Here is a 26,972-nt window from a genome sequence, read left to right as displayed (position 1 = left end):
GCACCCAGGGCCCATGACCGGTACCATTGGTGTCGTTCTAGAGCAGGAAGAAAAGAACACCGGTACCCTTGGTCGATGACCGGTACCATCGATGTCGCTCCACGCTTCCAAGATGAACATGCTCATATCAAGACAGTCATTGACATCGAAGCGGAGCCAGATAGAGGGCTGAAAAAAGATTGGCAGGACTTGACTCACTGCTACAATGACCAAAGTCGGCAGGATTAGACTCACTGTTACAATGACCTGAAGCCCAAAGGAGAAAATCAACTTACCAAAAGAAGATCACCGATGGTGCGGACTGGAGAATCAGTGCCGGAAGTACGCTGGATACCGGATCACCGGCGTTGACTGGTGCCAGATTCCTGGCGGCGTCAACGGGAAACTGCTTCTGGAGAATACACATGAAAATGCGCTGAAGAGGAAAAAAGCAAGGGAAGAAAAAACCAGCAAGGCCAAGAGCCCAACATTGCTAAAATAACAAAAGAATATCAGTGAAGACAAGTTCAGCACAAAACAACCGCGTGGAAGAAGATTGGGCAGGAAAAACCAGCCCGGGACAAGAGCCATGCAGAGGGGAGAAAAGAAAATGGCGATCTTTAAGACTCCACAAGGCAAAACCGACAACGGTAACGAAAAAATAAAATTTAATTGTTGTTTTTTGGGTTTTTTTTAATGTAGTATGAACTGAAGAAAGAAATAAAAGAAGAAACTGACAAAAAGTCAGTAAACCGCGAAAGCGGGATGTCAGCGAATGAAAAATTTTTCAACGGCTGTTGAAACGCGACTTCTTAGCTCCGTGGAAACTAAGAAACTGAGGGACCGCGCGCCTACGTTGGGCGAAGGCATGCGCGGTGCGGGCGTCAAGAACTTTTTCAAGTTCTTGAAGTGTCCGTACGGGGCTCCATCGGTGACATCATCCATCAGTGAGAATATGCTGCCTGCTTGTCCTGGGATAAAAAGACTTTACATCTAGAAAATGACTTTCCTAGTGCAACAGACTCCATTCTTGAACATGTAGGTAGTCAAACCCTTCTTGCAAGAATTCTTGTGGGGAGCTTCATTAGCATACTTTTGCTCCACCTCCCATCCTTCTGGGCTGTCCTCCAATTCCTCAGTTGTCTCTACAAGCGAGATGGTAGAAGCTTGTCTATTCTGTTTGTGTTTGTGTTTATTTTCATTTAAATTTGGTCTTTTTTTGCTAATCATTTGCAGTGCTTTTCGGTGCTGCAGAGGATCCCTCTTTTGAGACAGCTGTGGGAGCATGCAGACAGAGGTTGAGGCTCTGCTTCCAAGGGGCAGGCTGCTTTTCAGTGCACCCACTTGGACAGCCTGCACTAACAGTTTGGGGGCTCGGGACTGTTCCCTTGGGAGCAAGGCTTGCCCCAGGTTCGTCTGCAGTGGTCTTGAGCGCAGGCTGAGTGGTTCCATGGTGGTTTTTCCAGGATTGGGGCCAACTGCTTTCCTCCTGCTGGGTTGAGGTCTCCAGCCATTTCATTGGGCTGGGGAGGCAGTCCAAACAAGACATAAGTAGTCCAATTCCAGGCTTGTTAAGACAGAAGTTCTCCCTGTAAGAAGTTTGCAGTTTCCACACTTGCAGCTCCCAGCACACAGCATGGCACATTGAATAACAGGCTGACAGCCTGGAAAACAAAATCATAGGGGTCTTTAAAAATCAATTTTAAGGTTCTGGGGTTAGGTTCCCCCTACCTCTAAAATCCTAAAATTTCCAATTTTTAATCCCCAGTATAGCTCCTCCGAACCGTTTTTGGCGCTAAAATTGTTGCCATGGCAGCCATCTTGGATTTCCTGAATTGAAAATAAAAACCTGTCTACCTCAAAACACCTTAATTTTGCTTTAAAATAGGTGTGATGGACTCCTCAGGCCAGGATACATTGGATTCATGCCAAGTTTACGATGGATGATCGTCTGAGGATCATTCATATTACATGTGCCACATGGCACGTGCGATGGCAGGAGCCACTGGCTTAGCCTCCTATAGTTCCTTGGGGGGGAGGGGGGTTTGTTAATGCCCAATTGGTTTGAGGGCCAGGTAAAAAGTCCAGATTAATGATATACAAGTAGGTCAAATTATTAGGTATATACAGTACATGAGGTTGTCAGTTAGTGCATCTGCATAGTCTGTTGCATTTCCTGATTAGCTTAGTTTTTGCACTAGAGCTGTCGCAAGCTAATTTATATGTTTTAAAAGCATGTACACTAGATTGCACAAGCAAATAGATTTTAACATATTGCTGCTGGACAAAAAAAATAGCATGCTTGTATTCATTAGCTCCCAAACATAACTTATATTAGATCCATGAAGTGTAATAAATGGGAATTTCAGTAATCACTTAGTGCATTTTTATATAAATGATGAGATGTTAATTTTATTTGACTTCATAATAATAAATCTATTTCTGTACACAGGTTTATCAAGTTGAAGAAGAAATGCGCCAGCTTCTTCAAGAAACAGCAAAGAGCAAAAAGACCATGGAGGAAAAAATAAGGAGACTTACAAATGCTCTAAGTGACATACAGCAAGACCTCTAATGGAGTTTTGAAAAACTGAGGCAAAAAAAAAAAAATGTTCATACTGATTCACTATTTGGAGGGCTTGAAGAATAATGTACAGGGTGAAGCCTGCAAAACATGATTCCATGGATCGCATGTTTATGGACTCTACAAACAATAATTTATGTAGTGACATCATGCACAATCTGTGCATAGATTTCACACTGGCCATTTCAAACCTTTTCTGATTTGTGCATAACTTACATGCTTACTACATGGTCAGTTTAAGGAAGATATGTGGAAGCGGATACTGTTTAAATCTACTTTCATGAGAGAAATTTGCATATAATGGAGGAGACAGGCATGCAAATATAGTTTCCAAGTTTCCAAGTTTATTGATTTTTAATATCCCGACCATCAAGCAATTATCTGGCCGGTTAACAATAAAGTTTAAAAAAAGAATTGAGTGTAATAGTATGTGCAAAAAGATGTCTAAAGTTAAACATAAATGACAAAGACTTGACGTACTAGAATGTGAGGGCAGTAAGTGTGGAAAGAGAAAAAAGTTACATTGTATAGGTGAGAAGGAGAGGGTGGGGGGGAGGATTGAACAAAAGGGAGGGGAACATTAAAATAATGGAAGCTTGCTGGTCGAAAGAAGAGAGAAAGGATGCTTTTAGGTTTGATTAAAAGCATCTCGAAATAAGAAAGTTTTTAGATTGATCTTGAATTTGACTAGTTGTTGTTCGTCACGAAGATGTTGTGGCAGTGAGTTCCATAAGGTAGGGGCTGTTATAGCGAAGTTTGTTTTGCGAGTATAATAGAAATCTTTAAGGGATGGAATATAGAGAAGTTTTTGGTCGGATGATCTTAATGTGTGAGTGGCACTTTGAGGTATAAGAAGTTTATCGAGGAATGTAGGTTGATGTAAGAGTTTGATTTTGAAAGTGAGTAGAATAATTTTATAAGTGATACGATGAGAAATTGGAAGCCAGTGGGCTTCCTTTAAGAGAGGAGTGACATGATCATATTTGTTTTTTTTATAGATAAGTTTTATTGCAGTATTTTGTATTAGTTGAAGGCGTCGTAATTCCTTTTGCGGAAGGCCGTTAAGGAGCGAATTGCAGTAGTCTAGATGAGAAATTACTAAAGAGTGGGTCAATATAGTAATAGAATCAGTGTTTAGAATGGAAATTAATGATCTAATGATGCGAAGTTTATAGAAGCAGACCTTTACTACGGAACTAATATGTTCGTGAAAGGAGAGATCTCTATCAATGATGACGCCAAGTAGTTTAATTTTAGTTTCCATATGTAGTGGGATGGATTTGATAGAGATAGTTCCTGGTAGTGATTCAGATTTTTTAGTAGGGAGTAGGAGTGCACAAGATTTGTCAATGTTAAGAGAAAGTTTATTAGTGTATAGCCATTCGTTTATGTTATCCAATTTATTATTTATGTCTTTTATGTCAGAGGTGTTGGTGGTGTTAATATGCATATTCATTAGGGATATCCTGAAAACCCTACTGGCTGGCAGTCTCCCAGGACAGGGTTGAGAAACACTGCCCTAAAGGGCTTAGAAATAAAAATCTCTACAATTTGTTTCTATTGAGTGAAGAACCGATGGAGATCATTAAGTCATATTTGCTTAAAATGTTTCCTGCAGGGAGCATTTTGTGTTCCATTGTGTAGTATTTGGCATTTATGAAGGTTTTTGAGCTTCTCCGTGTAACAAGAGTGTTACTGAAAGGATTTGTGTGGCTATCTAGATTGCTCAGACAAAATCTAACTTCTGTGAGGTGTTGATAGTGCAATTGTACTTAAACCAGCGTAATCTGGTCAGCCTGAATACCTCTCTTTAAGTTATCCATTTAACGCTATCCAGGTTTTTTCAGCAGCATTTTTTACCCAAATAGGGATTCTAAAATATAAGGTTATTCTGTTGCCTCACGGTAATTACCAAAATGAATAGGTGGTAACTACAAAATCTCTGCATTAATTGTTGGAAATATTTCCAGCATCATCCCATACAGTTAATGCAAAGAAAATGTTTAATTTTACCATGTATTAACTGCATTCCAGATAATGTGATGCAATTACCGTGTTTCCCCGAAAATAAGAACTACCCCGAAAATAAGTCCTAGCATTATTTCAGGGTAGGTCTTAATATAAGCCCTACCCAAAAAATAAGCCCTAATTATGCTGGATTCGCCGGCAGCAGTGCTTCCCCCCCTGCTGCATCACTGAGGATGTCATCAGCAAAGCGGCACTCGGAACACCCTGGTGGGAGCAGGCCTGAAGCAGCCCGTTTAATTACTGCCGTGACGCTGCTGTTGAAGGTACCATAATGGTATGTCAGTCTCGCAGTCGGCGTGGGGAGGGAGGGTTTGGCTTTCCCAGCATTGACATTATTATTGGCAAAAGTGAGATAGTGCCAGGAGCCAAACATTGCATCAAATTACTATTACTATTGTTAAATTGCCATTCCAATTAAAAGAATTGATACAAAAAAAATCATTTAAGATGATTTTAATATATTACTGATCGATACAGGTAAACTGATACGAGTTGAAAAAGTACCGGCTTAAATCTGGTGAAATTATCATATTTTGTACATTATGAAAATGGAAAAATTTGCTAGCACTCTGAAAATTATTATTAGAAAGTTGCTGTGGGTTTGTGATTGGGCATTGTTTCCCCAAAAATAAGACCTAGTGCGTTTTTTTGGGCTCAAAATTAATATGTCAGTGTCTTATTTTCGGGGAAACACTGTAGTTAGTTATTCAGGGGTTAACTGTTATGTACCGTATTATCTGCTGTTTTAAGTTAACACATGGTAATAACCTTCACTATGGTCTTCACCCATTTTCCACCGCATTTTGCATTGGCTATTAATATGAAAATGATCATGAATAATTAGGCACCACATTAAATGTTATTGCAGAATTAGATTGTTGTATCTGGCCGTGTATAATACAATGAAATTTCTTCACAAGGATCAGATATCAATCAAGGATAACCCAGGTGATAACGTTTTTTTCACCCTTGCTTCCCTGTGCACAAGAAAGAGCTTTTCAACAAGTTTATTTGCCCTCAGAGATGCCACCAGAAGATCAACATATCATATCTACTGGTTTTATGCACCTAATCGTCATAGGGTCAAAACATTTAGTGTGTGTCTTTTTTGTTTATTTTTAGTTTTTAGTTGTTTTAACCTTAAAACCATAAATATTTTAAAGAAGTTTTTGAATATTAGAATACTTAGCTGGCTGGTGGTAGATGACTAGTAAGGGATTAATGAGCCAACATGTTTCACCCTTCGGGGGTGTTTCCTCAGGGCTACTATCCCTACAGTAAGACAATAAAAATCTTATTACAGTAGGAAAAACACTAAGTATAAGCATAATAAACCACAAGCACACAATAAATAATACCCATGCTTGCCTACCTTATTTCTGCCAATAGTTCACGACATGACCACCCAGTACAAGTTTTTTTTGGAAATGGCCGCGGCGTGTTTAACATCGTCTTTAAATCCTCCCAAAACCGGAAATGAGGTGTGACGGGGGACGGACAAACGCCCGTTCCCTTACACCACCACTAATCCCGGAGGGACGTTATATCAAATGTTAATCATAAATTTTCTGCCTCCTATGAAATTATCGGGGGGGATATATCAGAACACACCTAAGGAGAGATCACAGAAGGGATGGCCATTCCAATTCTAGGTTTAACCCATATGGCATCACCGTGTTCAGGCGGTAGATCCACCTCTGTTCAAGGTAATTCAATTTAGCCTCTAAATCCCCCTCCATCCCTTGGGTATTTAACTTTTCGATCACCCTCCACCTAATGTGGGACACTTCAGGTTGTTTCAGCTGCCAATGGTGGACTAGGGGAGCTGTCAGATTTCCCGTGAGTATTCTAGATTTATGTTCGTTTAATCTGACATGTATAGCTCGCTTGGTACGGCCCACGTACACTAAAGAACATGGGCAAACGATGATATAAATAACCCAAGTTGTTTTACACGAAGAATACGTTTTAGCCTGAATCGTTCTACCTGTACGTGGGTCGCTCCACTCACTACCCTCAATGGTCTTGTCACACCATTGGCACTGGTGGCAGGGGGTATGGGAGCCCACAGAATTTTGAATCGGGTTGTTTCGTTTCAAAAGCTGACCAATGGTGGTGCCCTTGGTGTATGTAAACAGGGGGAGGTCATCCAAACCCCTGAGATCTTTTAATATAGGCCAATGTTGTTTAATGATTTTCACCATGGTCATAACCACATCCGAATATGGTAAAACGCATACTAAACTTGGCTCCCCCCTAGTTTGTTGGGGTCCCCTCTCCACATCGTTCAAAAGTACTTCCCGGTGGGAGTGGCGAGCCCTCACATATGCCTGATGTATACATTTCTCCGGGTAACCCCGAACCCTGAATCTCTGGCCAACATCTTTAGCCACCCGCTGAAATTCAGTGAGTTCGGAGCACACCCTCCTGGCTCTCAGGAACTGGCTAATAGGTAGGCTAGTCTTAAGTTTATAAGGATGGAAGCTGGCAAAGTGCAATAGATTGTTTCTCGCCACTGGTTTTCTATATAAGGTTGTCTCAAAAGTGTCTCCCACCCTATATACGGTGATGTCCAAAAATTCAATGTGTGACAAATTATACATGGCTGTGAATTGTAGGTTATGATCGATCGTATTGATCCACTGGATAAAACTCTTCAGATCCTCCTCAGATCCAGTCCACAAAATGAAAATGTCATCTAGGAACCTAAGCCATAATCTTATATTGGCAATAAAGTGTGTGGATGGGTATATGAATTGCTCTTCAAATCGTCCCACATATAAGGTTGCCACCGAAGGGGCAAATGTGGACCCCATCGCCACACCCTGGGTCTGTTTGTAGTAGATTTTATCGTATACAAAATAATTGTCTTCAATAACCCACCCTGCTAAGGACATTAAAAAGTCTGTGGTAATTCTCGGGGTTCCTTGTCTCACTCCCAACACTCCTTTGATGGTATCCATCGCCCCACTCTGGGGGATTCTCGTATATAGGGACACTATATCCAATGTGACCATATAACAATTGGAGGGAAGGTTGACCACCTCTCCAAGTTTCCTGAGAAAATGGGAGGAGTCCTTGAGGTACGAACGTACCTGTGTAGCTGCCGGCTTTAAAAAAATGTCCAAGAATTTTGAAAGGGGCTCTAGTATACTTTCTCTCGTGTTGACTATGGGCCTCCCCGGTGGGTTCTGAAGATTTTTATGTATCTTCGGTACAAACCGTATTGTAGGTGTCCTAGGAAATCTGTTCAACAAGAACTTATATTCTTTTTTGGTAATGATTTGTTTCTCATAAGCATTGGTAACAAAATCGAAAATCTTCTTAGCTAAATTATCCCCCGGGTTTGCGATCAAGGGGGTATATGATGAAACATCCCCCAATTGTCTCATTGCTTCTAATTCGTAGCAACGTCGATCTTGAATGACAATAGCCCCTCCCTTGTCTGCCACCTGTATTACAATATCTTTGCATTCGGCCAATTCCTTTATGGCTGCGTATTGGGGACCATGTGCCTCAGGCCGCGCCCCCAGGTGGGACCTAAGGCTCCAGGGCCTATTCTGATTGGCCCACGCGCCTTAGGCCCCACCAGTAGGCGGAGCTTTAGGACGGATGGGCCAATCCGGCCTCATTCCTTCGTTGGCTGCCTGCCGGACAGGCGGGTTTGGCTCCCGTCTGTCCGGCCAACTACCAAAGGTATGGGGAAGGGGGGTGGGGGGGTCGTGGGGGTCGGCCAGGGGGGTCGCGGGTCGGCTGGGGGGGCGGTCGTTGGGGGGGGGGGAGGGGGGTTTGCGTCAAGGGCAGGAGGGCCTAGGATCCCTCCTGCCCGTAATGTAGTGCGGGGTGGGGTTAGGGGGTCGCCGTGGCCAGGAGGGTTTGGGCTCCCTTCTGGCCCAACTACACAAAGGTACGGGGAAGGCGGGTGGGGGTGTCGTGGGGGTCGGCGAGGGGGGTTGCGGGTCGGCTGGGGGATGGGCGGAGGTTCTTGGGGGGGGGCGGTCGTTGGGGGGAGGGGGTTTGCGTCGAGGGCAGGAGGGCCTGGGATCCCTCCTGCCCGTAATGTAGTGCGGGGTGGGGTTAGGGGGTCGCCGTGGCCAGGAGGGTTTGGGCTCCCTCCTGGCCCGATATTGTTGGGGAGTCGGCGGTCCTTCGGGGTGGGGGTGCGAGTGGTCCTGCCGGGGGGGGGATGTATCGGACGTCGGGGGGGGCATCAGGCTTTCAGGATGGGGACAGACCAAGGGGGGACAGTGCACGGAAAGTCAGGGGGGGGTGAACGGAGAGTCGGGACAGCGCACGGAAAGTCAGGGCAGTGCACGGAAGTCAGGGGGGGTGAACGGAGAGTCGGGACAGCGCACGGAAAGTCAGGGCAGTGCACGGAAGTCAGGGGGGGTGAACGGAGAGTCGGGACAGCGCACGGAAAGTCAGGGCGGGCAAAAGGAGCGTCGGGCATCATGCGCGGTATACCCGTGAGCGCGGTATACAAAAGTTTTTGTACATATCATCGTGATTTCTGCGCGCTATACCCGTGTGCGCGTTTTACACGGGTGCGCGTTATATCCGCGAAAATACGGTAAATGGATCTCAAAAAGAATTAATTACCAAAGTGTTTAGTAAACAAAAGTCTTCAAAGCCTTACGAAAAGAAGAGAACCAGAACATCGCCGTTTGAAGAAAAAAAAAATTGGGGGAGGTGAAGGGAGACTCCCAGGGCTGCTGCTCTCTTTGCCCTCCTTCAGTGGGCCCTAGGCATGTGCCTACTGGGCCTACCCTTTAATCCAGGCCTGCTTCCACCCCTTCAGAACAAGGTAATAACAAGTTTTTAAGAACAGAAACCCTCCCAACCTCTAGTCAGTCCAAGTCCAATTCCCGGTCCAGCAAATCTGTCAATCTTGCTCTTTCCTTCAAAAAATCTCTTCTTAAAAGGTTCACAGGGAGGTGAGGGCTTAGCAGGAATGAAAGCTGGTATGTGTCCCTACAGAATCAATTAAAAGTGGGGACTTAACATGTGGAACTTCCACGCCACTTATCCCTTCACACGGAATTACTAGGTATCCCACTAAGGCATTACATCCCCCTATCTAAGAGCAGAATAAGTTGTTCCCATCCAAAATAAACGTATGGGTTCTTCCTTCCTAAAAGGTTCACAGGGAGGTGAGGGTTTGAGTAGCTCACATAGATCCTGTGTGATTGCCCTGTGAGAGGGATATCTCTATACATTGCTGGTCTGTGAAGTCTAGGAAGCATGAGTGAAGAATCTCCTATGGGACCCTCCCTGTTCTTGTGCCAACCTCTCAGGCTGCAGACACACACAGATACTATCAGCTGCAAGCACAGAATACAGACAGAGTGAGACAGTACAGTTACACAGAGCAGGGTGTGTGACTAGGTCTGGAAGGGTAGGTTAGAGAGAAAAAGTAGTTAAAGGAGGGGGGTGCCTAGAAATGCAAGGACCTAGCAGCTAGCTGCAGGTGAACTCCCCTCGTCCCTCTCCTGTAGATTCCAGAGTGCTGTAGGATGTAGGCATCATGGGTAGAGCTGGGGAGGAAATGTCAGTTCTTGTTGACCTGGGGAAGGAGGAGATTGGGGCCAGTTGGCAGGGATGGAGTGGGGGTGGTAGGGAGGCTAGAGATGTAGGGTTGGTATGTCCTTGTGGTGTTTGCCTAGCAGCTAACTCCCCTCGGGTCACTCTCCTGTAGATTCCAGAGTGCTGTAGGATATAGGCATCAAGGGTAGAGCCAGGGTACCAGGCACACACACATCCTGGTATCTCCCCTGGGTGTCATTTGACTTTTTATTGTAAGCCACTTAGACATTTTATGATAGGCAGGATATTAAACCCTAATACAACTTGGAAACTTGGTCATACACAACTTGCATGTTTATAGAGTGGAATGTTTTCCTGTTTCTGTAGGTGGCCTTGTCTACCAGGGGGTGGAGGTGGTGGTACTGAGTGCAACATGTGTACAGTCGATGATGCCTATGCTATGACCGAGGGTATGGCGTTGTACTCATTCATGGTGTTCTGTAGGGCCTGGGGGTTGATGAAGCTGATGTAATCCAGGGTGTGGGTGAGGAAGGCTTGTAGGAATTGGGTGAGGCAGTTGGAGATGGCTGGCTGAGTGAGTCCTGTGTTGGCTGCTAGAACAGCATGAAAGCTCCTGGTGTGGACCTTAAGGTGGACAGATAAGGGGTTCCTGCAGGTGTGAGCCTGGATGAGTGGTTTGAGCTGCTCACATACATCCTGTGTGGCTGCCTTGTGAAAGGGGTATCTCCATATCCTGTTATCTATACCTCTCTGTTCTCATGCCAACCTCTCAGGCTGTCTCTCCTCTTTTGCTCATCTGATCTCTCCATTCCACCCTGACCCCTTCCCCTCCTCTAATCTCCCTGCCAGCTGTTTCCTTCCTTTTTTCCTTCTCCCTTCCCTCCTCCCCCTGTCCAGCAGTAACTCTCTTCCCTTCCCCTTCTCCCCTTCCAGCAGCATCTCTCCTTCTCTCTCCCTCCAGGTCCAGTAGCAGCTGTCCCTTTATTTTCCCTTGTCCAGCAGCTTCTCAGCCTCCTTTCCCTCCTCCCCGCCCAGCAGCATCTCTGCTTCTCCCTCCCTCCAGATCCAGTAGCAGCTGTCCCTTTATTTTCCCTTGTCCAGCACCTTCCCAGCCTCCAACAGTGGCTTTCTCCCCCTCCCAGCAGCTCTCGGTACTTGCCAGCACAGCGATTCACTAAGGCAGCCTTGGGTCCTTTGATGGGTCACGCCACCTCTGAGGAAAGAGGAAGTTGCATCATCAGAGGTGGGCAGCGACTCGGCAAAAGTCCCAAGGCTGCCGAAGTGAATCGCTGCGCTGGCAAGTACTGAGAACTGCTGGGAGGGGAGAAAGTCACTGTAGGAGGCTCCCCATGATCTCGCTGGCCCTGCGCGGACTGGCAGGAATTTTCTGTGAACTGACACCTAGTTGCCAGGGTCTCCTTCCCATTTGTTGTTTTCTTCTTTCTCTTTGTTAACCATCTATCTTCCATCTCTGTCCTCCCGTAGTTGCACTCCTCTAACACTATTCCTGTCATGTGTGACTGCAGAATTCTGTTAGCATGATATTTCTGTGTAGCATTCTGTAATAATTTGGCTTATTCAGTTTTCTTGATAGTAGAGGGGATATAAGTGAAGGGAAGGGGAGACGGGGGTTTTGTTGATCCTTGTTCTGTATTATTTGTATTTATAAAATGACAATTGTACAGCATATTGTTTCTTTTTATACTTTAATAAAATACATTCAATATAAAATCATAACTAAGGCTTGTGCAGATGGGATGAGATGGTTTGTGGGGACTGAGCTTGCAGAGACAGGGTGGAAACAGGTTTTTTAAATTTCAGTCTTAGTAGTTTGCTGGTCCACAAAATAATTATTTTATTTCCGCCAGTCCATAGGTGTAAAAAGGTTGAAGAAGACTGCTCTAAGTGATCCAAGCCTTATTTACTTTTTTCCCTCTGGTTATCTTTCATGCACAGTCCTTCCTTCAGGTGCTCAATCTTCCAGTTACATTCTTATGTCCTTCAACTAGTTATTTTAACAAAGCCTGCATTCTGTAGTGCTGAAGCAGCATGTTCTGGTACTGCTTGAAACAATGCATTCCCACATAGTTACAAAGAATGTCTTATCCCCCCTCCCTTCTACTTCTCAAGCAATTTGTTAATACTTTTTCTCTCCCTCCCCCCCCCCCATTGTCTCTATATGTAGTTGCAACTTGAAATAATGAACACCAAAATATACAAAACGTGTTAGCAAATATATTAGTATAAAAGCTATCTTTTCACATTATTTAATAGCTAGAGTAGCTTCATTTTAATTACGATTGATGTCATCACAAATGCACCTGCCTCATTACAGAATGAGGACAGTAAGAGAACATCTGTTTCTTTCAGTAAGTATACCATTTCTGTACTGTGCTGCCCTTCGTCCACTAGTTAATATACATTGGACAAATAAAAGACTAAGACAGAGCTAATATTTTCCTTTTGATTTTCCATACTTCTTGCTTAGCTGGCAGCGTACTCCAGGTAATAAACAATCAGTATCGGCCGGGTTCCCCCCCAGGGTTCCCCACCACCCTAGACTCGCTTTCTGTTCCTGGAGGGGCGGGACCTGGTAGAGATTGAGAATTTGGCGCGACGTTAAGCGGTTACTTGAAAGCAACAGTTGAGACTGAGGCAGTCAAAAAACAGCGGCACTCGAGGTGTTAAGAACAGTATCCGGTGATCCGACTTTTACCGCCAAACTTCGATCGCCTACAGTACAGTCTCTTCCCATCGCCAGGCAACGGCGAGCCTCAACGTCACTTCCTGCTATTTAAACCGCCTGCGGTGCCGCGGTCGAGCAGGTTTATGCTTATTGGCGGCTTTTCCGTGGTTTCTCGCGCGCCACCGGGAGCCCGCTTGCTGCAGACCCGCGAGCGGTACAGGAGGGGCCGTTGGCGGAAGCTATGGCGGAAGCGGTGAACTCCAGCCGCCACGAAAAGAGCTTGGGGCTGCTCACCACTAAGTTTGTGTCTCTGCTGCAGGAGGCCAAGAACGGCGTGCTGGACCTGAAGGCGGTGAGTGCGACGGCGCCGGGGAAACGGCCCAGTGCCTTTTGTGCAGCCTACAGAGGAGAAGCACTCAGACCAGAGCTCAGCGCCTGTGGACTTAGTAACATAAGGTGCTGGATGCAGTGAGAAGAAAGGCTTGGTTGTCTCGTGGGGTAGGTGGGTGGTCAGGTAACTAGAGCAGGTGTAACAACTTTGGGGTGGTGTAAGATCCCCTAGTGATGATGTGGTGCAATTACACCACAATTGTTACAATTGTTTGAGATATTATAATCAGGTTAAATGTTTCAATAGGTTTCCCCTTCAATTCACACCAACACAGAGGCTAAATATTTTAACATTGTTGCAAAAAACAAACAAACAAACAAAAAAAACAAAACCAATTGAGGGTAAAAGAAAAATATGTCCAACAGTTGTTATGAGATGATTAAACAAGGTAAATTAAATTTGAATTTAAACAAATAGGCTAATTTACCATTCATGTGTGATCAAATTTGCATTGATTACACAATTATAGTTAATGATAATATTCAAACCTCAAACAAATGTAATGCCTTTCAGTTTAATACGAATTTTGTTCTAGAATATCCAAAACCACAGATAAGTATTTGACCAGTCTTAAAGTTCAATAAAATACAAAAAGTGTATATCTGTGCGCACACAAAAATAAAATATTTTTTAAAAACCTGTTTTCACCAATATTTCCACTTTCTTGCATTGGGTCAGCTGAGCTGTTGTCCTGCCATCTTTCTAAACCAGTAGCTCCTCTTAAGATGGGAGAGTGTAGTTCGGTGATTAAAGCTACAGCCTCAGCACCCTGAGGTTGTGGGTTCAAACCCACACTGCTACTTGTGACTCTGGGCAAGTCACTTAATTCTCCCCTTGCCCCAGGTACATTAGATAGATTGTGAGCTCCGCTAGGACAGACAAGGACAAATGCTTGAGTATCTGAATAAATTCATATAAACTGTTATTCTCCCCTAGGAAAATGGTATAGAAAATTGAATGAATGAAATATGTAAACAAATGAAAGGATATATTGCAAATCCCACAGTGGCATTAAGTGATCTTTGAAGTTTATAAATAATGAGTAGAATAATGTATTTATTTATTTATTTTACTCACTAGCTGATGCCCCGGCGTTGCACGGGTATTTAATTATAGCAATAATACTGTAAATGGATTCAAATAAAGATACTTTATAGTGGTGAATGAAATTATTTTTTAACAGCTTTATAAAAAGTACAATATTCAAATTATAATGTGAAATATTTGACAAAATGAATACAATACAACTAACACAAAACTTGATTATAAACAACATTTTTAGTTTCATCTCCAGGAGCAAGAACATATAAATTCTTGGGTGAACCCACCCTTGAGCAAGCAACATAGTTGTCCATGGGAAAAACAGGGGGATCTTAAATCCACTCCACAGTATGTAATAGTCTGTCCCTGTGATTTGTTGATTGTGATAGAGAATGCAAGTCTCACTGGAATTTGCAATCTCTTAAACTGAAAAGGAAGATCTGTTGGAATAAGTGGCATCCAAAAGTTTCAGTATTGATTTAAACAACTCAATATGTGGAAACTCAGGTTGAAAAGAAACTCCATGCAGTTTTTTCCCGGTTCAGAATGGAACCTGTGTTCCTAGTTCAGCATATGTGAGTACTCATGTAATGTAATAACATTATGAACTGGGGTGCATGAAGGAAACAGTTACAAACACAGTTAGAACATACAAACTCTATATGTATGGTGTCCGTGGTAGAATAGAAAGGATGTCTCTAGTGGTTATAGTGTCATAGAAAGTGTTTTATAGTTGGAATTACTGTGAGAATGGCAGCTTTTTACATCCTTTCCATTGACATGAATGGGTGAAATCTCAGTTTCTGTTTGTAGCTCCGCCCATGTGTACAGGTGGGCCGCGAGACCCCCAGAACATATCACCCCAGGTAGTGAGGGATCTGCATACCAAGTTTCGTTCAATTCGGTCAAGCCGTTTTTGAAGTACTGTGAGAATGGCAGCATTTTACAATTTTAGCATTGACATGAATGGGTGAAATCTGATGTTCTGTTTGTAGCTCCGCCCACGTGTGCAGGTGGGCCGTGAGACCCCCAGAACATATCACCCCAGGTAGTTGGAATTACTGTGAGAATGGCAGTTTTTTACATTTTTTCCATTGACATGAATGGGTGAAATCTGATTTTATGTTAGTAGCTCCGCCCATGTGTGCAGGTGGGCCGCGAGACCCCCAGAACATATCACCCCAGGTAGTGAGGGATCAGCATACCAAGTTTCGTTGTAATCGGTCAAGCCGTTTTTGAATTACTGTGAGAATGGCAGCTTTTTACATTTTTTCCATTGACATGAATGGGTGAAATCTGATGTTCTGTTTGTAGCTCCGCCCATGTGTGCAGGTGGGCCGCGAGACCCCCAGAACATATCACCCCAGGTAGTTGGAATTACTGTGAGAATGGCAGCTTTTTACATTTTTTCCATTGACATGAATGGATGAAATCTGATTTTCTGGTTGTAGCTCCGCCCACATGTGCAGGTGGGCCGCGAGACCCCCAGAACATATCACCCCAGGTAGTGAGGGATCTGCATACCAAGTTTCGTTCAAATCGGTCAAGCCGTTTTTGCGTGATCGCGGCACATACATACATACACACATACATACATACACACATACATACCTCCGATTTTATATATATATATATAGATTATTTATAAACTTGAAAGATCACTTAATGCCGCTGTGGGATTTGCAATATATATTATATTGACAGCGTCAAGAACAATATTGGGCTAGTATAATATATCAACAAATGAAAGGATGCATAATGTGAACATATGTCCCGTTTTGAACTGGACCAACCTGTTTTCAGTCAGCCTTTCCCATTGTCCCGAAGCAGAGCTTCGGGACGTCAAAATGTCCCAATTTTTGAGAAAGGCAGCTGGTTTCTTGTGCCGCTGAGCGTCAATGAGAAGGAGCGCGCTTTGGTGCTCTGCTCGGCACTCAGTGGACAGGGCAGGGGAGCGGAAGTTCATGCTCATTTCCATGGCGATGGAATTTGGGGGCTCCCGATTACGCCACGCAGCATTGCCAGACGAAGGGCTGGGTGTGAAAGAGCGAGACCATCGGCCAGAGCTGCGGAGTCTAGCATGGCGCATTATAAGGTGAGTCTGGCTCCAGCGTTCATCAGAGGCCCAAGGTTTATTCTTGCCCTTTCTCCTCCTCCCCAGAGCCTGCGCCTTACCTCCTTAAACCAAAGCGGAAGCGAAGGGGTGAAGTGAATAAGCCGCATCAAACGTTCGCTGTGGTGGCGCATGAGTGAAGCAGATCCAGTTGCTTTGTTTGCGTGTGCGAGTGAGGAAGGGGCTGTTGGCGCCCATGGAAGAGTTGGAGGCTGTTTATTTAGCTTTAATTCCCTAAACCTGCTAAAAGACACTAAAAGATCGAGGTCAGCAGCATTTCAGCCCCTCCCGTTTGTTGACCTGTTTCTAGGTAGAGTTAAAATAGTGACACCGTCCGTTTCGATATAAAACTGCAGCTCTGACCTAGCCTTGATCATGTGGGCCAGAGCTCTTTTGTATTTTATAGCGAAATACTGTGTAGGTGAATTTTTTAAGTCGTGCTTATGGCCATTGTAAACACCCATGTTCCAAGTGGATGATCTGCTATTAATCCTTTCCTGATAGACTTGCTGAACCATGCATGAGAAACTTTTCTAAGTAAGAATGTCAGGGTCTGGGGCGGAGCTTTAAGCAAGAATACTTGTCCCGTTTTGAGGAAAAAAATAAATGGTTACGTTAAGTATAACCCTAACCTCCCTAGATGAATACAGTCGGTGTCTTCTTATGCTAAGGCCATGTATTTCTAATTACATGTACAAAAGAACAGATAACTTTTATCCCTAAGCTGACCCTCTCAGAAGACCCCCCCCCCCTAAAATGTTTCTGATATGAAATCAGCTCATAGAATTTCAACACACACACCTCGGCTATATCTGAATATCCAAATATATTTGATTCAGAAATAATGAAACTCTTCATTAATTACCTCATGGTCCCTCAGAGTCTGCCGGTATATCAGGAATACTAACTGGAAACAGCTCTGCACCACAGAACGTCTCAGAATTCCAAGACAAGAGATTGCTCTTAAAGTTTAGACTTTTAATTCTCAGATCACTTAGCTTTCAAAAAATAGTTTGATTTTCCAAACTTTACACAGAGGCAGTGTTCTCCCTAGCGTGTTTTAGCTGGGTGCTCCGCCCAGCTAATTTAGGGGAGCGCCCGGCTGTCATCTTGCATCCACAGATCTACAAGCAGCCCTGCTAATCCCACCACCAGCATCGAATCCGCGCGCCAATCCTCTTTCCTGCCCCTACTCCTTCACCGTGAGCAGGGAGGGGTAATTTGCATAGCGTTCCAGGCCACGCGCCAACCCTCTTCCCCGCTTCTACTCCTTCACCATAAACAGGGAGGAGTAATTTACATAGCGTTTGTGGTGCACAGTCTCGAATGCTATGCAAATTACCCCTCCCTGCTCACGGTGGAGTAGGGGCGGGAAAGAGGGTTGGCGCGCGGCCTGGAACACTATTCACCGTCGGGTGAAGGAGAAGGGGAGGGTAAGCAGCGGAGGTAAGGTCCCGCCCATTGCGAGGGCCCCAGTGGGCAGCAGCTGCAACATCAGGGGAAGGAGTAGGGGCGGGGAAGCAGCAGAGGTGAATGCCCTGGTGGGTGGCAGGCTGCAATATCAAAGTTATATCAGGCAGGTTTACTTTAAACAGAAGAAGCCCAGCAAAACAGATTTTCAAGTTTCAGTAATATCATTAGGATTCAGCATTCTGGAGGGCACAATTAGCTTCTGCATTAACAGTTATGAATCCCAAAGTAGAGAACGGGAAATGCACCAGGAAGATGGCTATGTAAGGAATGTTCATCTTCCAACCATTAAACTGGATTTGACAAAAAAGCACAATTCTACCTGATACATTGTGAAACGGGATTGGGGCAAGTGATTAACCCTTTTGCATTTACTGGTGTATAAGAGAGACTACTGTGATTGTGAGTATAGCACCCCCCAATATGCTGAGCAAATCAGTCAAAAGCTACCAAATGGAAAACTCATAGAGACCCTGGATCTGGACACTGGGGGCGGGGACAGAAAAGGACCTTGAGGAGTGGCGGGAAAGCAGACTTGAATCAAAAGGGAGAGGGAAGACAGGGCAGATGCTGGACTAGAGAGGGTGGAGAGGAGAAACACCCTGAACCGAGGAGAGAGAGATGCCAGGCCCTGGGGAGGGGGAAGACAAAGAGAGCGAGAGACAGAAAGACCTGGATCAAAGGTGGGAGGACTCAAAATGTTAGCAGAAGGAAGATAGAGAGAGGGAAAAACCAGAAACAAAGGGGAGGCAGAAGAGAGGGGGGCAGATTTTGGACTTGGGGGTGTATAGAGGGAAGAGGGAGAGAGATTGCAGAGAGGTGGAAAGATTCTGTACCAGGGAGGGAGGAAGGGAGAGAGAGAGAGAGAGGTAGAGAAACACCTGGAAGAAAGGAGAACAAATGCTGGACATGGGATGGGGCGGTTTGTTGTAAGCAGAAGAAAGACAGATTTTATTTTCAATTTAGTGATCGAAATGTGTCAGTTTTGAGAATTTATAATCTGTTGTCTATATTTTGCACTATATTTGTCTACTTTTCTATAGTTGTTACTGAGGTGACATTGCATATTTTAAAGTCATCTGCCTTGACCACTTTGAAAAATAAAACAAATATAAATAATTAACATTTTCTCTGCATACAGTATGTTTTGTGGGGTTTTTTTTTTTTAAATTTTGTGGTAACCATTATGAATTAATAAGATTATATTGTGTGTACATGAAAAATGAAGAAGTTGGGAAACATTGGTCTCTAGATGACTAGTATCGAGTTCACTCAGTAAGGGTCCCTTTTACAAAGCCACAGTAGTGATTCTCCCATGGCAAATGCACCAAAGTCCATCCAATTCCTATGGGCTTCAGTGCTTTTGCTGTGGCAGAATTGCTATCGCAGTTTTGTATAGGGAGCCCTAAGGCAGAAACTATTGTCTCTGTGCTATGTTTTAAAACACAGATTGCCGGGGATGCAAAGCATTAACTGATTCAGCATGAGTTTGAAGTTGGTTGAATACCACATTCTCAAGTACGATAGTTTTGAAAGAAATGGAAGGTTTGATACTGGTCATTAGTTATTTGGAATAAGAGGAGCTGCATTACTTTTTATCAAGGGTGGCTTAAATGCTACTGGAACACTGCCTAAGTGTCAAACCTTAAAAAAGAAAGTCATATTGAGCATTGGAAAATAATTAATAACAATTAACTAATAAAAATAGTGCACATTTAGGGATCTTTTAACTAAGACGCGCTAGCCATTTTAGCGCACACTAAACGCTAACATATCCATAAACTATAATGGACACGTTTAGCATTTAACGTGCATTAAAATGGCTAGCACACCTTAGTAAAATTTTCCCCATCCCACCCTTTAAATTTTCCCCATCCCACCCGGCTACTTTTTTGTGCCACCCGGCTGGAAAAAATTTCTAGGGAAAACACTGCAATGGTGTATACTAGTGCTGTCCGATTCAGGAAAAAAAATTTCGATTCGATTTAGCCAACTGAATCGATTTTTCAATTCGTTTCGCTTTCTATGATGCAGCTTTTTAAGTTTAAACATTTTAAATGTTTGACATAATATTGCCTTGGTTAAATAAAAGATAACATAGCTTTAAAATTAGCTAGGTCCTATTTAGAAATATTAGTTTGTCATTCTCCCTCTATATGCTATTATCTTCCCCATCTTAATTCATCATCTGACTCAGCAGCCTGTGTCTGGCATCCCAGTACACCCCCCCTCCTCCGTTCTGACAAGCATATCACACCTGTTTTCTGCCCTGTTTCCTCTGCTACTATTTTCTGTGATATACAGCAGCTGCCCTAAAGTGGAGAGATGCTATGGGACCTTCCATAAAGTCGTACTGCTATACATTCTGCCAATGCTGATGCCAATCACACCCCTCTCTGAAGTCACTTCCCATTTTTGACGGGATAGCACCAACACAGAGGCTAAACATTTAATATTTTTGCAAAAAATAACAATTGAGGGTAAAAGAAAACTAAATATGTCCAACAGTTGTTCTGAGATGATGATTAAACAAGATGTGGCATTTTGGAAGGTCCCACTGTGGGAACCATCTGAAGTGTGGCAGCTTCCAAGAAATCTAGTGCTTAGTAATAATGTCAGAATATCTTGTGTGCTCTCAATGGAACCCTTCCCTCCTGCATACAAGTGTCCCAGCATTTCAAAATTTATTTATTTTTTCTAGTGATTTAAAATGTAATTTAAATCAAACCCACCCAGGTTTCTGCTGTTAACTTTTTGGGTCCTGGTTGTCTCACCTGTTATACAGATAATTCTGTTAATCTTCAGGGTTTTTTTTCATCTGCCTGCATCTGCTAGTAAGGAGATTATAGCTCATTTGTCTGGACTAGTCTGCCAGAATTTAAGGAATAGAAATTATCAGGCAAGAGTAAATTTTTCACTTTTGATATCCAGCTGGTATATGTTTATATGGAAACAGGGCACGTGAGTTCCCATCAGTTTAATCAAGTTTCAAGTTTATTTTTAAAAATTTTATACTGCCTAATCAGACTTTCAGGCAGTGTACATCAATTAAAATAGTATGTAAGGTACATTAAAATTTAAAATAAAATAACTAAATTAGTGGGAAAAACATTACGAGGGTAGATTAGTACATGAAACAAACAGAAGAGATGTATGTCCACAGAAGGAAAAGGGGGGAATGAGCTACAATATAGGGTTCCTTTTACTAAGGTGCGTTAGCATTATTAGCGCACGCTAACTCTGTGCTCCACGCCAAAAACTAACGCCAGCTCAATGGAGGTGTTAGCATCTAGCACGCGCATGCTAAAACCACTAACGCAGTTTAGTAAAAGGAGCCCATAGAGAGAAAAGGAGCATAAAAGGGAAGCATGAGAGGAGGGGAATGTGCATCATATTGTTCTTATAAGCCTTCTGATTTAAGAACATAAGACTAGCCTTATTGAGTCAGACCAATGGTCCATTTAGCCCAGTAGCTTATCTTCACTATGGACAATCATGTCACTAGTACCTGGCAAAATCCCAAATAGTAGCAACATTCCATGCTACAGATCCAGGTCAAGCAGTGGCTTCCCCCATGTCTGTCTCAATAACAGATTATGGACTGTTCTCCAGGAAATTGCCCAAACCTTTTCTTAAAGGTAGCTACTTTAACTTCTCTTGCCACAACCTCTGGCAACATTCTCCAGAGCTTAACAATTCTCAGAGTAAAAATATATTTCCTTCTATTGGTTTAAAATTATTTTCTTATAACTTCAAGTGTCCTCTAGTTTTTGTAATTTTTCATGGAGTAAAACATTGATCCACTTGTACCCATTCTACACCACTTAGGATTTTGTAGACTTCAGTCTTATTTCCCCTTAGCTGTCTCTTTTCCAAGGTAAAGAGCCCTAACCTTTTTAGTCTTTCCTCATACGAGAGGAGTTCCATCCCCTTTATCATCTTGGTTGCTCTCCTTTGAAACTTTTCTAGTTTTTTGCTATATCTTGAGATAAGGTGACCAGAATTGAACGCAATACTCCAGGTGAGGTCACACTATGGAGCAATAGAGAGGCATTATAACATTCTTAGCCTTGTTAACTATCCCTTTTTTAAATAATTCCTAGCATTTTGTTTGCTTTTTTGGCCACTGCCACACATTGGGCGGAAGGTATCATTGTATTGTCTTCAATGATACCCAGATCTTTTTCTTGGGCGCTAACTCTTAAGGTGGACCATGGCATCTGGTAACTATGATTTGGATTATTCTTTGGCAACCCTGGGTGTAATTTTCTTTCACTGTATGCTTTTATGGTAGTCTAGTTTAAACAGATCTGTAGTCAAGCCTTTAACCCTCTGCTGACAGAAGCAGAGAAGGCTCTGTTATTTGGTTTGCTGCAAATCCTCGCTTTTTTGTGCATGTTCTCTTCTGTCTTTCAGCATAGATTTGCTGAATATCTCCTTCTGTGGGGAACATTCCTGAAATGACACACATGTTGCTTCACCTAGATTTCTCCTGAAAATCATTGAAATGGGGAGGAGAAGGTTTAATTATGCTGATAATTTCTTGCTTTGAATTCTTCCAGAGCAGTCTAGAAACCTATCCCTAAGGGTCCAGTCAGTGCTAAAATAACATAATGCTTATAAGGACCAAAGTGAGTTCTGACAAGGTGGTAGAAGTCAGATGCTCTTGGGGAGATGTGGCAATAGAGAAGTTGGGGAATCAGAAATATTTTACTGCTATACAGGCTTATATAGTGAAGGCAAGATGTCTTTTCCCCTGCTTGCTGGAAGGAGTGATTAAAAACTCATCTGGATTTGCCTGGGTGGAGAATACATTTTCTAATCTAATCTTCCATTTGTGAGTCACACATACCTGATAAAACATAATTCAACAATGGTGCATAATACATAAGAATAAAATTAAAATTTGAAATTAATTCTTGTCCCAAGGATAGGGTTACCAGACGTCTGGATTTACCTGTACATGTCTACTTTTTAGAGAACTGTCTTGGTGTCCATATGATTTCCTGGATTGGAGGGAGTTTATCTGGGTTTTGGACTTTCTCCAGTCCAGCCCCCATCCTAGAGTTGTCTCCCCTTACCCTAGTACCTCCCTCCCGATGCTGCAGTTTCATAAAGTTTTGGGAAGCCAGCAGCATTAGCAACAGGATCCTGCTGCCGTGGGCCTGTCCCAGAAGCCTTTCTGTTCCTACCTACACAGGAACAGAAAGTGCTGCAGAGTGAAGACTTATGGGTCAGGCTAATGTTAGCAGGATCCTGTTGCTAATGCTGCCGGCTACCCAAAGTTTTGAAATTGCAGCACCAGAAAAGATACTGGGGACGGGGGAGACTTGGAGCCATACCTGACTTTGGAGTGGTCCAGATAGAGTGCTGGAGAGAGAAGTTGTGCTGGGGGGGAGGGAGTGGTTTAAGGATGAGACTAGTGGGAAGCAGGAGTGGAGCGAGGTGCAGGTCAGGTGTCTTCTTCAGGGGTGAAACAAAATAGCATATCTCAAGCAAATATGCTACTTTGGTTTTTGTTTACCCCCCCTGAAGATGTGCAAGCGAAACGGGTAATCCCATAGGGATTACAAGTACTCATTATGGGCTCGACATCTGTGGAATGGACAACAATAACTGAATTTGACAAACGGCCCCTTTTGATTGTTTCTTCAGCTTTGGATCTGATCTTCTATGTGAGCTAAATTCTTGAAATTATGCCATGTATTTAGATGTTGCATTTGCCTAGCTGATTTGGATATATACATCATAAGGACTGGAGTTATATGCAGTAGTTGCCTTCCTAGATCATTGCTTTATATCTTATTTAATTGATGAACTTTTCTACTTTTTGTGGTTCCTGCTGTTGGATGGAAACTTGGATTACTACAGGCTTATTGGTGGAGTTTATGACCTATGATGATGGAAACTTGGATTACTACAGGCTTATTGGTGGAGTTTATGACCTATGATGATGGAAACTTGGATTACTACAGGCTTATTGGTGGAGTTTATGACCTATGATGATGGAAACTTGGATTACTACAGGCTTATTGGTGGAGTTTATGACCTATGATCAACTAAGGGCTTATTCGCTTTGCATTATTTGCAGTTTTGATGAGCTTCTTGACAAGTGTGAGGTCTTTCTCCACCATGGTTTGTTTGCTGCCTGTTTTCCACCTTAGCAGATGGGGATAAAATATTTTGTGTATTAAGTGGTAGTTGAAATCACCCATTTATTATTATTACCCAGTTTGTTAGCCTCCCTAATTTCTGATAACATTTCAACATCTGTCCGTTCATCCTGGTCAGGCAGACGGCAATGCATTCCTATCACTATCCTTTTCACCCTTACACATGGAATTTCTACTAGTACTGCCCGATTCACCGATTCACTTTGGGTGAATCAATTCGAATCGATTCATTTTTAAAAAAAAATCAGCCTCGTCGATTCGGTGACCAATCCCTGTTTCTTCAGCCCCCCTCCCTCCATGCAGTTTCTCCAGCCCCCTCCCACCACCCTGCCTTCTACAAATAGACTGAACAAAGTCTGCACATATGTTATTTTAACACATGTTTTATAGCTATTAGTTTATTGGTCATTAAATCAGCATTCAAAGCAACCAAACCTGAAAACAGTCCCATACGTCAGAGAGACTCATGTTCAGGTCACGCTGAGGGCCCTTTTCAAATGCTCACAGGAAGCGCGGGTCTGTCTCCTCTTTTTCAGGCAAAACAAAAGCTACGGACACTTCCTGTCTTTCCAAAAGCTGAACCGAAAGCGTCACTCGCGCATTGACCAGAGGATGCGAACCGAAAACAATCGAGCTAGAAGGAAGGCTGTAGCTGCCCTTCATTTGATTTCCACCACGAGGCACCACCAAAGCAGACTCCACACAACCTACAAAATAGTACTAGATGCACCAAAATCAGAGCCTCACTTTACCCTAATGGCAAGAATGGAGTGGGGCAGGAAAGGAAAATTGGTCTGTTAAAGAATCCAAAGAGTCGGCAAAAATCTTTTACAGTAGATAGGTTAAGGAATGGGTGTATAAATAAATGATGTATTGTTCATTGATGTATACCTTTTCTGAATAAAAACTTGATTGAAAGGGAGGGGGAGACTCTTAAGTGGCTCCTAAACTTCCCTACCCAGCTACTGCAGTAAGAAGTTCTCAGGCTGGAATCAGAGATTCCCTTGGAGACCTTAGTAGCAAGAATCAAGTTTGATCATAGTTTTCAATGGCTACAGATGCAGATTGGCTGGAGTTGTGGAATTTAGGGAGGGAAGGAACAGAAAGAGAGAGAAGTTGATCAGAGAGTTGGTATTAGACAGCAAACGTGAGCTAGAATTTAATAGAGAGAGGAAAAGTCTTTTTTGTTTATTTTGTTTACACCACAGCGCTAGTGTGGGTAGGAGAGGGCAAAGAGGGTGAAGAGGCTATAAAATAAACCCACCAGGATGTTTGAAAAAAACACCCAATGGGTGGGAAAATCAAATCGAAAAATCGATTCAATAGGCTGAATCGAATAGAAATTTTTTTTTTCCTGAATCAGGCAGCACTAATTTCTAGCAAGCAAAAAAGGCAAGGCAGGTGTCTTTTCAACCAATGGTATAATCTTTATTGAGAAGAAAATAAGTCCCAACAAGGATCCCTGTTTCGGCGTTTTCAATCCTTTGTGACTTTCAGCAAACACGTGTCCCCTGAGGAAGGCGTTCCCATATGCTGAAACAGGGATCCGATTTGTTGGGTCTATTATTTTCTTCTCAATAAAGATTATATCATTGGTTGAAAAGATACCTCGCTTGTCTTTTTTGCTTGCTAGTCTATACCCCAAGGTGAGGTGTTCTTTTACCTGTTGGCACTAATTTCTACCCATAGGGATTTCAAGGTGTGTTTCTGCTCTTGTAGAATTTTCAGTCCGTTCGATTGAAGGTCTACCTTAACATAAAATGCTACGTCTCCACCAATTCGATCCACCCTATCACTACGATAAGCTTGTACCACGGTATGACAGTGGGACTGACAGTATAAAGTAAGCCAAATTCATCCATTATGTTGTATTCTATACTTCCACTCCATAATAAGATGGAAGTAGTAATAGTATTTGAGTGTTCAATTTTTTGGTTCATCAAAGGCATCTAACATTGACTAACATGTTTTTATACAAATTATCACATGTTTCATATTTTTCAGGCTGCTGATACTCTTGCAGTGAGACAAAAAAGGAGGATTTATGACATCACCAATGTTTTGGAAGGAATTGAATTAATTGAAAAAAAGTCAAAAAACAGTGTCCAATGGAAGTAAGCTTATTTAAATTTCATAAGAGCATATCTGGCTTCTTTGTTCTTTCCTTCATGTCCCCCTCAGTTTTAGGATTGTCTGGCAATAATAAGTGGTGAGCTGGGCACTTGTATTTGATGTTAAGAAGATGTGGTGAGCTGGGCACTTGTGCAATCTTAAGAAGATGTGTGTATTTTCTGACCTAATGGCTTAGTAGCATTGCATTGCAGACAACCAGATGAAGGAATTGGTCATGTTCACAACATTCAGGAGAGAGGGAATTCATGTTACTGCTCTAATACCTAGGGCCTCTTTTACAAAGCCACGCTAACGGCCCCGAAGCCCATAGAGATTTAAAGGTCTTTGGGGTTGTTGCCACACGGCAGCCGCTAGCACGGGTTTGTAAAAGAGGCAGTAGAATGTTTGCAGTAGATCTGGGTGACTTGAGCTTGTTCATATTACATATCTTATCTATGACATGAGCATTTCTGTTTATACAATATTTGCATTTTTTTTCATTTGCATTAACACTCAATATATATGCTTTCTTGGCCTCAGATTTTTTTTAAATACCTTATCTATTGTTTCATGCCTATTCTTACCTTTTTTAATCCTGTAAGTATACAAATTAGATGGACCTACATCTTAATTGTCATATTTATTGTCCAGATTAGTCTGGAGTGAAAAACCCCCTATATACTGTATATTTCAAAATAAGTACAAATGTTAAACATTTCAAGCACTTCAAACAAAAACTTGTTCACCAAAGAGCTTGCACAGGCTGACATGTCCCTGCCTTAAATTTTCATGTAGTGCAGATATAACATATAGTAAAACAAAATGAGTTCATATCCTAACAATTTTCCAAC

At 42.9% G+C, this 26,972-nt stretch overlaps 2 protein-coding genes across 7 annotated transcripts in view; both read left to right on the top strand.

Moving 5' to 3' along the window:
* The window catches only part of LRRCC1 (leucine rich repeat and coiled-coil centrosomal protein 1), a 148,637-nt gene extending 146,048 nt beyond the window's left edge, over nt 1-2,589 (top strand). For all 6 annotated transcript variants that reach the window (XM_033934347.1, XM_033934342.1, XM_033934344.1 and 3 more), the window contains one exon: nt 2,432-2,589. In XM_033934347.1, coding sequence (XP_033790238.1) covers nt 2,432-2,554 — 123 coding nt within the window. In that variant the 3' untranslated portion in view covers nt 2,555-2,589. The remainder of the gene's footprint in view (nt 1-2,431) is intronic.
* A 10,207-nt stretch (nt 2,590-12,796) lies between these two features.
* Nucleotides 12,797-26,972, top strand: part of E2F5 (E2F transcription factor 5) — a 113,512-nt gene continuing 99,336 nt past the window's right edge. Inside the window, exons 1-2 of the mRNA XM_033929392.1 lie at nt 12,797-13,173; nt 26,014-26,123. Coding sequence (XP_033785283.1) covers nt 13,063-13,173; nt 26,014-26,123 — 221 coding nt within the window. The 5' untranslated portion in view covers nt 12,797-13,062. The remainder of the gene's footprint in view (nt 13,174-26,013; nt 26,124-26,972) is intronic.

The sequence above is a fragment of the Geotrypetes seraphini genome, chromosome 2 (genome assembly GCF_902459505.1).
Source record: "Geotrypetes seraphini chromosome 2, aGeoSer1.1, whole genome shotgun sequence".
Classification (NCBI taxonomy): domain Eukaryota; kingdom Metazoa; phylum Chordata; class Amphibia; order Gymnophiona; family Dermophiidae; genus Geotrypetes; species Geotrypetes seraphini.
Note: the sequence above shows the minus strand (reverse complement) of the source record. Positions and strands in the feature narration are given on the sequence as shown.